The sequence below is a fragment of the Calliopsis andreniformis genome, chromosome 6, assembly GCF_051401765.1.
Source record: "Calliopsis andreniformis isolate RMS-2024a chromosome 6, iyCalAndr_principal, whole genome shotgun sequence".
NCBI classification, from domain to species: Eukaryota; Metazoa; Arthropoda; class Insecta; order Hymenoptera; family Andrenidae; genus Calliopsis; species Calliopsis andreniformis.
Genome location: NC_135067.1, coordinates 17668746 through 17685034, shown reverse-complemented (window position 1 = coordinate 17685034; position 16289 = coordinate 17668746). Strand labels below are relative to the sequence as shown.

The 16289-nt window shown below is 43.8% G+C and overlaps 1 protein-coding gene across 2 annotated transcripts in view; it reads left to right on the top strand.

Moving 5' to 3' along the window:
* The window catches only part of LOC143180797 (dipeptidase 1), a 65617-nt gene that overhangs the window by 22051 nt on the left and 27277 nt on the right, over nucleotides 1-16289 (top strand). For both annotated transcript variants that reach the window (XM_076380765.1, XM_076380764.1), the window contains 3 exons: nucleotides 3333-3465; nucleotides 10200-10350; nucleotides 13693-13762. In XM_076380765.1, coding sequence (XP_076236880.1) covers nucleotides 3333-3465; nucleotides 10200-10350; nucleotides 13693-13762 — 354 coding nt within the window. The remainder of the gene's footprint in view (nucleotides 1-3332; nucleotides 3466-10199; nucleotides 10351-13692; nucleotides 13763-16289) is intronic.

Here is a 16289-nt window from a genome sequence, read left to right as displayed (position 1 = left end):
CATGTTTCGAAAGCACGGATAAGATTGAACGCTTTGTCTGTGAAACAGAGCATACGCAGTGAAACGTAAGTACTACAATCCTGCCTTCGTTGTTGCAGGGCTCTGTACGCGCTTTGCAAAAATTCACCCGAGACTAAGTGCACCCGAGCAGAACGCAAGCATGTCGTGTTAGAGACATCAGGAATCTCCAGCACTGTGCGAGCATTTTCGATTGTGCCCCCAAGCTATCTAAGCTGTGAGCAATCGGTCGCGGTTCGTAGCGAGTGCGCTCCAAAGGTGAATTTCGAGCGATTCGAAGTAACTCGAGTGTGCCGCCATTCGAAGCGACCGATCTGTGCGAGCGGATTGAGTGTCTTTCGCGATAAATGCGCGTCGAAGGAGCACGTTTATTAGCTGGATAGACAGACAATGTCGCGGCACGTCTGTCGTAAAATATGTTACTAAGCAATTTGGATATGAAAGGTGTGAGACTTAAGAGTAGGCGTGAAAGGAAAAGTGTCGATGCCTTGATGATCCCTTGCGAGAGGAACATTCCATCTGGAGCTTATTGCAAGACGAAGTTCGTCTAGTGTTTGAATATTTAAATTTTCAAACTTTAAAATATTTGAATATTCAAATTTTTGAATTTTCAAATTTTTAAATTTTTGAATTTTCAAAGTTTCAAATTTTCACTAACTGTAGCTCTTGATATTTCACAAACTGTTAACCTCATGCTCCAGAAAGTGCATATAGCCGTATCCATATTAACAGATTCCAGAACCCGACGATTTCTTGAAAAGTGAATCTTACACCCAAGGAGCTTTCCCTTTCAGACTGTTCCACTCCTCTCAAATATCTCCATTCTTACACAACCAAGTCTATCAGTAAAAGACACTCTGCACACATATTACTACTTAGGACAAAAGTTTCAACCTCCTACACGTTACAACATTTCAAACAAAAATTTCTAAAGGTCCCCCTTTTCCAACCGTCTAAACGAAAGTCCCCGTTTAGTCAGTTGGTGCGAGGCGCAGAAAGGTTCCCTCTAATTTCATAAGATCGCTGGTCGCATGCAGCTCCTCTTTAAAGTGGGACAACGCGACGCGATTATACCTCAGTCGGGGGTGAATATTTTTACAAACGTCTGACCTAAAACCCGACCGTGACTACTGCTCGATTTTGCGCAAAGCGGCGAGGAGGAGAGAGCACAGTGAAAGAAAAGAGAAGCCTTGCCCCGCACACGGACACGTTTTTATAAACCGTCTGACCTAAAATTCCAGCCGAGCTGGGTTCTAACGAGACACGAGACGTCGAAAAAAAGTGGTGGCTTCTATAAACAGTCTGCTATTTGCGCATCGTCCCTTAATTCGCTATCGCGTCTAAAAACCGCGTAATCACCGAGCAGCGAGCGTCCAGGTGCTAAAAGCGTAAACATCCGGTCGACATTTCCTTTCGTGTCCGAATGATTCAGGACTCGGCGTTTATAGATCGATGTCGACGCTGGGTTTCAACCGCAATTAAATTATTACCGTGCCGCGATTAGCCCCTGGGGTAAAAAGAGCCCGCGTTCGGCTTCTTTAAGGCAGCAGCGATGCAAAATGAATCGCGCTGATAAAAATTCAAATGGAAAGGTAATGAAGTCTCTTCTGACGATCGGGGTGAAACGACGAGGGAGAGAAGTCAGGAATGGTGGCGAGCAAAACGATCGCGCTGACAGAGGGTGAAAACAGAAATATCCTGGCGTTCGCTGATTTACGACAGCTCCGCGACAACGTCACCCTTTTTACGTGCCTTCTGCCAAGCGTCGTTAAATAAAACCCTGCCAAGCCCATCGTGTGGAGGATATCTCGAATAAAAGGAAGTAAACTTGGAGAGAGAAGATCTGGTAAACACGCTGCAGCTTTTGGGGATTGCCGTAATGGACTGTCGAAGAGAAATTTCGCGTGTATGTTTTTAGGATTGTTGGAATTACGAGTATCTATGGTGGAGTAATCTGAACCTTTAGATGGGGTGATGAAGTTATTATGACGACATTGATTTAGGTTCGAATTTGTTGCCACACAGTTATGAAATGATTGAACTGGTGGTGGTATGAGGTAACTTACGATCTTATAAAAATCGTTCTATGAAAATATTTTTTTTTTTTTTTGTAACGCTGTAGAGGGTCGAGAATGCACTAATTGAGGGTTAGTACGAACCTCTTCATAGACGTAGTATTTTTTATAAGTGAACGAAGAGGCGTCGATGAAATACTGACTCGAGATAGAGTGCTTCCACGTTATAAAGCTTCTTCCTCGTGTTTTGAGGGTTGATAAATTCGATATAGTCCCATACATATATCAGGCGAACTGAAGCAACAAATTTAGGATTGTTGTCAAAAAATGAGGGAAAGCTGTGTATTTGAGCCCCTACCACGCCCCGAAAAAAACAACTGCTCTGTTGCATACATATCAAGCCCTTCCACAGGGAATAAAAATATTTTCATTTTGTAGCATGGAAACACATACATCGTTTTCGAGCCCACATTTACTGCTACATTTCTGTTTATTTTCCTGACGGACACATACATTGAAAACTTCGTGTCACGAATTTATAAACTTCCTGTGTACCTACACACGCGTCAGTGATAGAAAAAACTGCGTGATAAAGCCTGACACGTTCGTCTAACACAGTGAACAAGCCGATCCAACCTCTCTATCTCGTAGCCACGAAGATAATCGTGTCGAAGGTTAACGCCTCCGTTAGGCCCCTAACAGCGATAAAACCGACGCAGAGAAAGGGATTTTTATGCGAGCTCACGTTCACCCTCGCGGCCCTTATCAAATCGAATGAAATATCACAGGGACTGCGTTTAATCCTAGGATCTGATACATCGGTTTAATTTACTCGAAGTAACCGAAATATATTTTCTCAGTCGGCCTACTCAGTCGGGGGCAAGGGATAAATACTAGCTTATTTACGAGGTCCGATATCCCTCGTATTTAAAATTCAAAGCACCGTGCCACCGCCCCCACGTTCCCAGAGACACGCCTAACGTCCTTAATTATTTCCAAAGCGTTATCGTAAGAGAAATCAAAAAGAGAAATGAACGTATAGAACACTTTATCGTCATTAGGAGCCATTTACTATCAGAATTTCATGTTTACGCCCGAGCGTTTCGATCGACCGATAATCGGACACGAGTGGCGGCGTATCAACGACCCGACGCTGATTTAAGACCCGAAGTCACGCGAGCCCGCCGAGTCGAACATTTTCCATGGCTTCTCGCTCTGTCTCGACTACTTACAATTGTACATAGAATACTATAGAGAATGTTGTTACTCAGACTCACCAACTTTCGTCCTCTGTTGCAGTTCTGGTCGGCTTACGTGCCCTGCTCCTCCCAGCACCTCGACTCGGTCCAGCTAGCCCTGGAGCAGATCGACCTGATTCGTCGGCTGGTCAACAAGCACCCTGAAAGCATGGTCCTCGTTACTACGGCGGAAGGTTGGTCATTTCGCTTGCGACTCCATCCCTTTGTGCGCTATCCGCCCACCGCCCTGCCGCATCGATGGTCAGAACGTCAGTTTGACCGTGTTTACACGGCAGCTGGCCCGATGCGGCAGAGAATGCTGCTGCTGACAAGTTAATGCCGGATCCGTGTTATTTTCCGACCGAAACTGACGGCGCCACGGCCGAGAAGAGACAAGCAAAGTATCGAGTTAAACGTTACACGCTCCGCGAAGGTAAATTTCGCTCGTCTGCATCTGCCAGGCACACGGCCAAACCGATTCGATTTCGGTCGGGGCCGAATCCTAGGCGACTCTTGCACCGTGGCGGAAGGATTTTCGCGAGTCCCACATCTCCCCAACGAAAGGAAACGCAACCGACGCTGATGATTTAACGCGACACCGCGGCGACCGAATACGTGTATCGATCCCCTGGAGCTTTTGTTTGTCCATAAACAAATTTATGCGCACACCGCCGGACATAACAACCCCTCAACGAGCTATCAAATGAATCGTTCAGAACTCGCATTAAATCCTCGGCGAATGTAAACGCGTATTGGGACACGCGAACTATCTCACACTCTATTTGTGTTTCAGGCATCGTTCCTTAATAGAATTTCCGAAACGCTTTCGTAACTCAAACTGTAAATTCTTGATTGCTAATTAGTTCTCGGACAATGTTAGTGAACTGGTAGTGAGACCTGAGGGAGGATGATACTTCGTTACGTGGGGACGTGTTTGAGAAATTAACTTTAACACGTTTATGGTCCACAAACGTGGTACAAATTTATTTTTATATTCTGAAGGACGATATAAGTTCTATAAAATTATTGAAAACATCAGATGAAAAAATGACGAAGAGTGTATATCATCCCCAACAAGATAGACATCTTTATCAGAAGTTCAAGAAGAATCTAATCGAAACATCTTCAGAAATCATCGTTCAAGTTGCCTTGGTACACCCTAATAAAAGTGAATAAAATAAGAATTGAGAGTAAAAAATATTTCTCAGGACTTCATCACGACTCAGGACTCTATACGATTCTTATTCTCGTCAGAGGAAATGATTTTTGCTATTCAAGTTACATCGCCTGTTCACCAAGACCCAGCGCAATGCAAACACTTCGTTTACCGTATTCACCACTTTAGACAAACACGTAAGTTCTAGCTACAAACCAAGCTCGCCTTGGAAACTTGGTGAAACGGTCGAACAACGCCATTTGCAGGAGCCAGCGATCTCGAAAACGTAAGCCCTACAGAGTCGTCGATTCCGAGGATCCTAGAAGCCCCCGCCCCTGCAGCTGCTTCGCACGCGAAGAATATGAAATCGAGCTTGGAGGTCGACGAACGTCGGGAATTACCATCCTCTATTTGTTCCCAGAATGGGCCGTCCTGACGTTACACACCGCCCAAAATTCCTGGCGGAATGCCAATGTCAGGGGGAGGCTGGCACACGCCCGCGAAAAGAATCCCAAAGACTTTTCCGCCCTCGGGAGGAAAATATCCTGGCGGAGGTGAATCTTCGTGCCCGTGCCTCGCCTCACCTCGGTTTAATTAATTTCTCGTTCGACCGATCGACCAGTTCTTTGCCATCTTGTATAATAAGTGAGAGGAAAAATTAGTAATATTCCTGGGACGCGAGCCCATTTGCTTTCTCCCCAGGACCCACGCGCGACGGATATGAAATGTTCGATCGAACCTCGTCGCAGGGGCAAAGTTACCGTCTTATGTTTGCTTCCGGTCGGCCATTCGACGTCACTCGTCCCTGGACGAACGCCAACGTTGAGAGAGCGCGACGGTGCCTCGACTTTGCGCCATCCTCGTCACCCTCGATGTTCTTTCGGGGATTTAGGATGCATTCTAAGTCACGAAAGAAGACGCCACCCCTCGGAAACGAGGCTTCATCCTCTCGACGTAACGAGCACCTTCCGAGCTACTGGTTTCTCCTGCTTCGACGTTCAGGGGAAGAGAACATAGGAGGAAAATGAGAGGATCAATTTTCTGCCAGCTTCTCTGTTTCGAAGACTCTTTAGATATCGTCTGGTGAGTGGAAACGATCGGTAAGGGGTTTAATTAGATGAGGGATTGATTGAAATGATGAGGTTCGAGAGAGTTGATGGATACAGGACTTCAATTTTCGATGGAGTATACATTCTACCTGGCTGTTGTTTAATTATGAGTATACTCTTTCGCATCATTAAGTGAGTTAAATATCTAATTAGTGAGGGTACATGTTAACAAGATATGAAAAATGTAATCGAGGACTGCATATGCGAGATTCCAATGTTTTTCAAGAAAAAGAATTAAATGGTTTTGTGAAGGGAGGATATTGCGTTCTAGTGATTCGATGTTTTTGCATAAAACTCGATACCTGGGAAACTGAGGAAGGTAAAAGAAAGTCGAGAATGAAAAGAGCACAGCAGAACAAAAAGGGCAAACTTGCCATATCCCGACAGTAGAAACTAACTGTCTGAGTCAGACAAAGTAGAATCGACCGCAATACCGCGTGATTTTGCGTCAGTCAAACGCACGCGGTATGCTTGTTCCTTTTGCCTAATGAGGGCTTGATCCCAATGAGAAAAGGGTCGGAAAAACTGAGAAGATGTGGCTGGCTATAAATTCCAGCTAGAATGAAAAAATGTCGAGGCACGACGAGCGTTCTAGCTCGTTCGATAAGCCGAACCAAGGCGACTGTATGTCTGCATGCACATGCATATGTAAACAGACATGCGATTCACAGTTGCATATCGCTGGTAGTAGAAAGAAACGATTGTTTGAAATTTCCAGCCGACTTCTCATCTGATTAACTCGACGAAGCGACTTCGATAGAACCTCTGTTATTGCATCGCGAAGAAAAATTGCAATTTTGCTGAATGAACCGTAAAGAGAAATTGTAACACAGTTGGGGAAAATTGGAAATAGGGTTATAAAAACTGAAATATTCAAATATAGCAGCGATTACTCTTAAAATACTGCGTTCAGTATCCATATTACCGATAAACATTAATTAATGTTTATATCGAGCTTGGACGTAAACAAAATATATATTTTATGTTTGAGTCAACGCTGCGAGCACTCAATTTCGTATCTCTGGCGCGCTGTACTCTATTTCTCTTGAATATAAAAAATAAATAATAATGAATTCAAAATACAAGGCAGAAATAACTTCACTTTATTTTAAACTACTTGTAAATTACACAGCAATAACGTTATTTAAATATATTAATTCAGAAGACTATCAAAATTCTTTACTTTGTAAAACATTATTTATTGAACCAGTAACTACCAATCATATCATCTAATAATATTTAGTCTACTTACTCTATTGAAGAAAGAGTGAAGATGCGAGCTACTAAGAGAACAAACGTGCAACACCAACCAAGGATAGCTTATCACAAGACATCGCCCAAAACCTGTCCCTCTTCCTCAACAGTCACCTTAAGACTGTCTTCGAAAAACTGAGCTCACGCGTACAAAAATTTCTCATACCTAACCCACGCGTAACAAGGTCATTATACCGAGGTCGTCTACCTTAACAAGCCGCGCATCCAAGAAACAATTGTGGAGGCAGATATGTTTACATCGAAGGATCCTTGTTTTTGTCTGAAAACTTTCGACGCAGAGCGTGCTTCCGCAGCGTTACTACAGAAGAGCAATAGCTCAAGTCGTCCTGGAAGTTCGAGATCGAGGATTTATGGAGAACGAAGACGAACCTGTATACTCTACTCCAGTTTACAATGCTCATGCCACTGAATGGAGCTTTAATTTAGAATCGACATGGTTGTTCCCTTTGAGAGGTTGCATCGCTGTCTAAAGCAAGAGGAATGGAAAATCTATCGTACGGAATGGTTGATCCATCAAGATATAAAACGGACCAGCTGGTAGCGAGCAATTCTGAGGAACGAAGGAATTCAAATAAGGAGACGTCGAAGATTCTAAGAAAAATAGAAGAAATCATGCTTTGACCAATCGCTGACACGTCGAAAACTAGTCTAGTTATAAGTCTAGAAAAGACCTGTACATACGTAGACATAATCTCTTCAGAAAATAGTTAAAGCATAATAAGACTTCATACTATCGTCAAAAATTGAACAACCTCAACACCCACTTATTGAAAATTTGCGAAGTACATATTTCCATTGTTACAGACACACCTTCCATTATATGTCTTCTGTGCAAGACATAAGCGAGCTCAGGCACCGTTATAAGCTTCTGCAATTGCCCGTAAGTCGAGATGTATCGACACAATGTACAGGTGGGAACCGTCTTAAATCATCGAGCGCAGTAAATCGAGGTTCATTGATAGCACGCGGTCTGCAACCGTTCCTTTTTCGGCTGCTCCTCCATTACAGCGTAATCGGCTGGGCAAGCTCGCGCAGCGAAGAAATTAGAGTTGCCAGGACAAATGGTAGCACGGGGCTCGCTCGATTTACTCGGTCGCTCTCGCACGAGCGAACCGAAGCGTTCTGCGAGAGCCGCGCCCTTTCGCAACTTCGCCAACAGCCCCGTGGACTTCGCGCGAATTGCGGAAAGTCCTCGCGTATATCGAAATCGAATTACTGGGACGGTACCGAACCGAAAGTTTTAATAGCTCGCGCGGAAAGGAAGGCAGCTGAGATCGGCTCTGAATTCACCTCGCTGTGGAATCGACCTTCCATTAACCCCTTCAGTGCTGCGTCATCCCTGCACGGATGACAGCGTATGGTGAAAGTGTATATGAATTATTTTCGTTATATCTACTATAGATCCTACGAAAATTGCTTTTGCGTACTATTTGCCTGTAACCAATGAATTCAATTAACAATAAATTTTCAGTTCTGTAGATAGAATCGAACAACCACGTTATAGTTTTAGACCCCAGTAACCAGCAATAACCTAGTAACGAAGTAAATGAAACCGATGAAGCTCGAAACAAGTACAGATATTAGATCGTAGACCTTCTTCCCTCGTTTACGAGAAACTCAAAGGTATCCCAAAGACAGGAAATTTAATGAACCGAAAATATCAGCCGACGAGTTGAAAAAATCGAAATTTCCGTGACCAATGGAATTTGGAGGCGTTGCACTCTGCGGTCCCTAGACGAGCGGAAGTTCACGAGAGTGCACGCGCAATGGACCTGTATAGGCGTACCATGGGCACAGGACCTAACGCAATTTGTACGCGGTGTTTTAATCGAATCGGGACGACACCGAGCCCGCGAATCCGATTTCACGGAAGCCCGATAGCCCACCTTTACATGGCCGAGCTCGATTAAAACGATTAAACCGAGGCCGTGGAATCGAATTCGCGGCGCGCTGACTAAATACCGACAAAATACCGGCCGCCCAGAAGGATTTCCCGAGCTGGTGGAGCGTTCTTCAAAAGCCCCACCAGTTCCATTATCCTCGGGGCCCGGATTAATCAACCCCTCCTCGCTTACGGTCTGTAATTAATGATCCACGCGATAACATCGCGGCACACCGACGGACAATTTAAATGATTTAATTAAACCGATCCGATCGAAGGTGACGGGTAAACTTTAATGAATCGTGTGTCTTGCGCGCTGTTAAGCTTATTCAACCTCATTCATGGCGGAAATTGAATAGTAAACGCGCGCAGAGTGTAATAATAAGTATTTGTTGAAATATATAGTAATGTATACTCACGCTAGTTTGGCGAGACAAGGCATTGAACAGAAAATATGGCCCTCGTAGTTATGTAGATCCTTCTGAAGTTCTTTTTAAGATCAGGGAATGAAGATTAATTATCCATTCTTCAACTCTTTTCTTGAACCTGACAATAGAAATAATATTTATTACTTTTTAGATAGTTTTTCGTTGATTTAATATGTATGTAAATAATTTTTTCTAGTTGACAATTTTGGAAAAGTCAGTGGAATCGACAGAAAAAAGATACAAAGTACATACGATTCAGTGACAGGATTTGCTGAACTCGCATGTTACCGTATTGTTTAACTCAAAATTGGATGATTTATATAGTGGTAAAAGCTGTTCTCTTAGTCTATGACACGATGACAGGAACACACAACTCAACACATTGCAAGAAAACACTTTGTTTAACACACTGAAAACGTGACACTATTTTTTAATGCGATAAATATTCATAAAACAACCCTCGTTTCTTAGCCGCTCATGACAGGCTCAGACGCGTTTAACACGCAGCACAAAAATGGCCGAGCGCGACCGACGCGACACGATGATCGATCTAGAATCGATTAGACCGACGATTGCCGAGGATGGCCGAAGTTTGAATTTTCCTGGGCGGCCGCCGCGCGCGTAATTCAAAACACAGGCAAATGCTATACAGATGTTTTTCAAGATAATTTTCACTTATTTAATTACTCAAAAGATTAACAACATCTCTCAATCTTTCAATATTGAAAGTAATATACATTATCTTAGCTCAGAGAGACAATTATTAAAATACAAAACTACTTGTAACTTGTAGACAGGATGAAAGAGAACAAACGTTAATACAAACTTTGCTAATTATTTCTATGATGTCAACTGTGCTTAAAGTTCCGTTTACATATTCTGCCACAACTGGTACATCCTCTTACTACTCAAGAAACACCTGAGAGTGGCATAATAAACACAAATGTGCCAAGAAATTGTACATACAGTAACATGTGCGGCAAGTATCATAAATCTGAACCTCCTAAATGTAAGTAATTAGAGGAATAATGGAAGGATAATCGAGAACATTACAGGAAGATATACTGTATGATTTCAGGTATAGAAAGGGCGCACAAGGAGGGTAGATTAGCGAGCTTGATAGGCGTCGAAGGGGGCCACGCGATCGGAACGAGCCTGGCGGTCCTGAGGATGCTGTACGAATTGGGCGCCAGATATCTGACCCTGACACACACGTGTAACACGCCTTGGTGAGTATACCAACCGAGACAGTGGCCAACTGTGCCGCTTATCCTCGTTAGCGCTACAAAAAAGAAACGAAAGAAAGCAGCGCGATATTTCATAGCCCGTGCTCACTAACCAAGCTGTCTCCAAAAATGCTTCTAATCTAAAACAAACTCGCGTCGCTTTATTACGCGCGCGTCAACCGTCGCGTTACTTCATAAGAACTCAGCGAGAAAAGTATCCCTGAAACGTAAGATGTTTCGCGAGTAGCACAAATGGAAAACACGAGAGCAGTGAAACAGAGACGTGCCAGACACTCGCTACACTATACAGTTTTACAGTTAGATGGTAAAAATGCGCCGTAAATGACGTGATAAAAGAGTAGTGCGAGATACGGACTCGAAACGCCAAGGTCCACCTTTTCCCTTAACAACCCCCTCGCTTGTACAACTATTCAGTAAAATCGTCCTTTCAAAATTCCACCCTTTCAACGTTTCCTCAAGGAAAGTTCGCGAGCGTAGTGAAAGAAACCGCCAGCATAGCGACGCGAGGTAGCTCCCGAAATTTTTAACGAGTAAAAAGTTCGATGGAAAATACCATCCGGAGCAGAATGCATCGAATCGAGGCGAATCGAGGGCCGCGTACGTTGCCGTGAACACGTATCGATATTTCTCCCAGCGGGGCTGTTTCGATAATGTGACCCAGCCGAACGTCGGGACGACTATTTCAGTTTGAAGTTCTCGCGACACGGGGCGAGGAGGTCTAGGAATTACGTAAGAGCGGCGAGGCAGCTGGTGCCATTGGGTGGAGGCAGAAATATTATTCTAGGACAAACAATGGACGAATTTCCTTTTACGAGACGACACCCGACTGCGACCGACCGAGGGAAAAACTGACGACGGGGAACGATAAAAACTCTTGAACGGACTGACGACTTTTTTGAGAGGCGCGCAATTCGCGTCCAGGAATGGAACAAGAATGTATTTTACACCTGTGTACACTGCCTGTAAGATTAAAGGCATTACGACCTAATATAATGCACAGGGTGTTTCCAAACATGTGGGACACTTTTGGAAGGTGGGTTCTAGACACAATTACAATGAAAAAAGTTCAAATGCACACGTGCCTGAAAAAGCATAGTTATTTAGTTACATGCTCTCTACAATTACTATTTTATATTGTGTAAAATGCTGACCTATTTCATCTCTGTATAGTGCTATCCTCTTTAGGGTCCTACTAAACCTGGAGTCATTCTGGCCCTTTAAATGAGTGCATGCTCATGAATCTTAAAAAAGCATCACATTGTGCTCAATAAAAAGCTAAACTTTTTTCATTGTTTTCGTATCTAGAATCTACCCTCCAAAATTGTCCCATATGTTTGGAAATACCTTGTAGAATCGTGGGCAGGGAATAGATGAAGCATCTTTTTGAGTTCAGGGATATGGGTCGCCTTTAAACTTTGAGATAAATTGAAATTCCATACGACACTCTCTGACATATGTAAACCGTCGTTTTGGACAACCTGCTCATTGAAAGTTATATTACCGTCCAAAAGTTGGGAAACAATTTGAAATTCAGGGGGAACAGAAACAAATGAATTTCCAATATAACACGAACAATCGAAAATTGCAAAATGGTTTAGAACTTTTTAACAATAGCACCCTATTAAATCAGCTTAACCCTTTGTTCTGAAATTTGAAATTTTGAAACTACTCTAGCATTTTTTGAACTACAAATCAATATTACAATCCGGTATTATCGTAGTCAAGATTATCCGTCTATATCTGCTAGTTACTTCAGCTTCCGCGATAGAAGAAAACAAAGGGCTTTCAACGCGACAGAAACTTCCGTCAAGCGACTATTGTCGCTTCCGCTAAACACCGAGTCGCCAGTAGGTAACAAGTATAGTCACTTTACGACAAAGTTTCCCTGCGAAACGAAGTTTGAGTGCAACGAAACGGTAATTCAGCGAGGTCAACGTTAAACAGCGCGTCGAGCGTCTCATAAAGTCCAAAACGCTAGTGGATGGTCGACGATTCGATTCTTTGCCAATGAAATTTATACGACAAAGCCGACGTCCCTTATATTTATACGCGGAATTACGTAACCGACGGAACAATAAATCATACGAGGATTAATGGAACGGTAACAATATTATCTGCCTTCCCGAATTTCCGACGTCGACCGTGCGTTTTACGACTCCGATAGATTGCACAGATACGCTGATAAATATCTACGCGTAGGGATGTTTCAGCCACGCTCCGTTGTCCATGACGAAACGAACGGGCGGCAGTTTCGCTGGATTCGCCAGGAAAAAGTTCGACCAGTAAAAATGGCCGATTTCTCCTTCACGCTCACGCTCCTCAAAACTCGTTTCACGGTATACTTGACTGACGAACGATCGATTAATTATCGTCGCCTGCGTCGTCGTATCGTCGCTTTGCGTGCCAGCCTAGAGAACATCGCGTTAATGCGAACGATTATCGCCCCGGAATTGCTCGGTATCCTTGAACCTGGTAGTCCGCATCTCGCACATCACGTAATCCCATCAACTTGAGAGACACTTGCGAATCTACACAGCAGCGTTATCATTGCTCAGGAATTCGTGAAGATAATAGGAACCGCTAGGTTAGCGCGCGAGCCGTTGCGTTGTTTCCTTTTGATCTAGATTCAAATAAGTGGATTCCGAGAAATGCTCTCGGTGTGATTTTAATGCGAATCGTGGACTCTGCAAACGGCGAGGTAATTGTAACTGTTATGTACTTTGAAAATAGATGGGGATATAGATAGACTTTAACTCGCGGCTGCTGGGGTGTTAATATTATAGTGTAACGTAAGTTGTGTAGTGGAGACTTATTGACCTCGTTAGATAAAAAACAACATGCGTAGGGGTATACATAGTTGAACTATTTTTAAAGTTCTAAACCTTCCAAAGTCTTCGTTCTGAGTTCTAAATTGGGATTCCTAGGACAGAATCGTTTACCTTCTGGTGAATAGTTTCGCGGACCAACTCGAAAAACATATGTTATAACATGATGCCTCTACAATGCTCGCTACACGCACCGAGTCAACATTCCTCGGGAACAATAGCCACATAGTATCAAAATGTTGGAATACTACACGTTATCAGCTGCAATTCGCGATTGGACAAAGACGTAACTATTAGTCGGATATTCGAAGGAATTCGGGTCTGAAATCAAGGCGTTTGTACACGGTGCCGCGCAATCTCTGCGGTCATTAGTCCGGGGAACAATTCTGTCCGCGTTGCTTAGTATTACGGACATGGAGCGCTATGATTAAAGGGCATTGTAGGGCGCAGCAATTCTGAGGATTGTTGCCACTGAGTTACTGACCTATTGGTTCGTTAGGGCAGAATGCAGCACAGCGGATGAACCCGGTCAAGTGGCTCACATCGGTGGCCTCTCCAATTTCGGCAAGGTGAGTACAAAAAATGACTTCAATCTACAATTGCTACTTCTATATCTACCGATCGCTAGCATACCACACTTCAATCCTAAATTATGCACCAATTGTTACAAAAATTAAGGTAGTTTTAAGCATTTACGAGCTAATCGACGCGAATTACTTTGGAGAAGAAAAGAAAACCAGCCCATTCGGATTAGACAAGTCAACCGAGGTTTTATCCAGTCAGAAGGTGGAAGACATGTCGTTCTTCTTAGCTGCGAGAGGATTTTCTTGTGACGAGAAATCCCGATGTTTTACGCGGTGGATTAAATCATTCCCTAGCTGTCTATTCGTGTAGTCACAGCACAAAATGAACGTTTTCTTCAGAGTCCCTCGTAAATCCAGGTTGCTTTTCAGTCTCGTCGAATCGACCGGCCATAAGTATCGCGGGCTCGATGGGAATCTGAGAGGAAGATCGATTCGTTACCTTTGCAATGTCTTCGTAACTACACGTGGTATTATACATTCGTCAGAGTGTCAAGTTGATCGACTCAGGAATTTCGGGAAGCAATGTTTCTCTAGCCGTGTAAACAAATTCACGATGCTAGTGTTAGAACTGTCCGTACCAAATCTTCTTAATGAATTTCACGAATCGGGGCACAGTCAAAGAGATGTCGAAGGGATGGGAATCGCTGAAAATTCGACGATGCTCGTGTAATGTCGTTGGAGAGCGGTAAAATGGAGAGAACGTGTTTTCGAGTTGTACACAGAAGGGTAGAGCGAAGGGATTAATGATCGTTTCTAAACTCTCTTTAGACAACCAGGGCACTTCAAGTAGGAAAACCCTTGCTTGGGTAACCGATGCACAGTATTAAAGTACGATTCTTAGAGTGAATAATAAAAAGCTTTTAAGTTAACAAATTACTGTTACTCATAATGAACAGGAATTTCTGGATCATAGAATTTGATTTTACCTCTGTGAATCCATCACTCTGAAAATTCGGGACGAAGATTCAAAGGCGAGTTATTTATGAAAATTACCCAAAGCAATTCGCGGTATTCGCAGCGAGGCATTCACGAATTCCTACCCGAACGTTGCACCTACGAGAAAGAAAATTATGGGCTCCATCGATCAGACGGCAGAACAATCGTTCGCATTTTAAGCTCGCATACTTCGAATGATAAAGTTCCATTTCAGAACGCGAGCCGAAAGATCCGTGGAAATGCGAACGTCGCTTAGCAAAGTTTCGTCGACTCGCGAGTGAAGAACCGCGGGTCTCCTTTTTCTACGTCTCAATCAAAAAACCTCTTTACTTGCCGTGAAAGGCGAAAACCAATTTATTTAACGGCTCTGACAGACGTTGCACAACATTCGTTCAATGGTACGACTCTTCAAAAATGAATGACGAACGCACAGCCCTAAAGGCGCTTTACAATTACAAAACGCATAGGAAATAATTTCGCTAACACTGTTGCGACATCATCCCTTCAAACACGCGGCCGAGTGCTCTCATATTCAAGAGACGTGGAAGTACTCCGTCAAAGCGTTCCACGAAACGAAATATAAACGCAGATTAACCGAGTATTTCACTTAAACGGCAACTCCAAAGGAATCGATCTCGAATTGTGAATTTATTCACAGTTTCCACGAACCCCGATTTCTCTTTTTCCGAAATGCGAGCAAAGTGGGAGTTGCAAGTGCTCGGCGGCGTGTTCTATTTACCGAACGCCGGAAAAACGGCCAGACAGCCCCTAGGGTGTTTTCCAACGGCAAGGGAGATATATGAGAAACGACTTCAGGACTGTGGCCGCGATATAAACCAGAAGCATGCCCCACGGGCAAGAACCGAAAGGATCTAGATAAAATATCGTCGCCGGGCTACGCGCCGCGTCCCTTTAGTCAATTCCGTCCTAATCCAATTACTTTCATCGAACACGATCGCCTACCTCGGCGAGGTCATTCACCAAGAGGCAAAGTAGCACTTCGGAGTTGGAGGAGAATACTTTGGAACGATTCTCGTAAGTCACCTCGCGAAAATGTACTGTGTCAAGTAGTTATTGGGATCTCTTTGTACTGAGACCACTAGGACAAAGGCTGTCGCCCCTCGGGCCGTTTTCCCGGAAGAAAAAGATAGAGGGAAAGAGAGAGACGTATGAGAAACGAGTTGGAAACCGCGGTCTCGAGTCGAGAAAAAGTTCCATGGGGCGAAGAGCGCAGGCAGATAAAGAGGAGGATCGTTTAAATATTCAATGAGAACCGCTTACGCTTTCCCGCGATTGCTTTGGTCTCGTTAGATGCTGGCAAACGTCGAACCGTTTATTTCGCTTGCGTGAATTAAACGCTGTTCGCTTGGCCTTGACGTACCCTTTTATCCTCACGAGAAACTTCTCGCGACTCCTGTGGATTCTGACGCGCGCCTCGCCTCGAAACAACGAGGAAAAACTCGTGGAACATTCGACAAACAATGTTCGGAAGCAGCTCCCCGCCAGAAAACGCTGCTACAGAGTCCATTTTAAGTTTCCACCGCGAAATTTCGAATGCCTCCCTCGCGATTGTCCT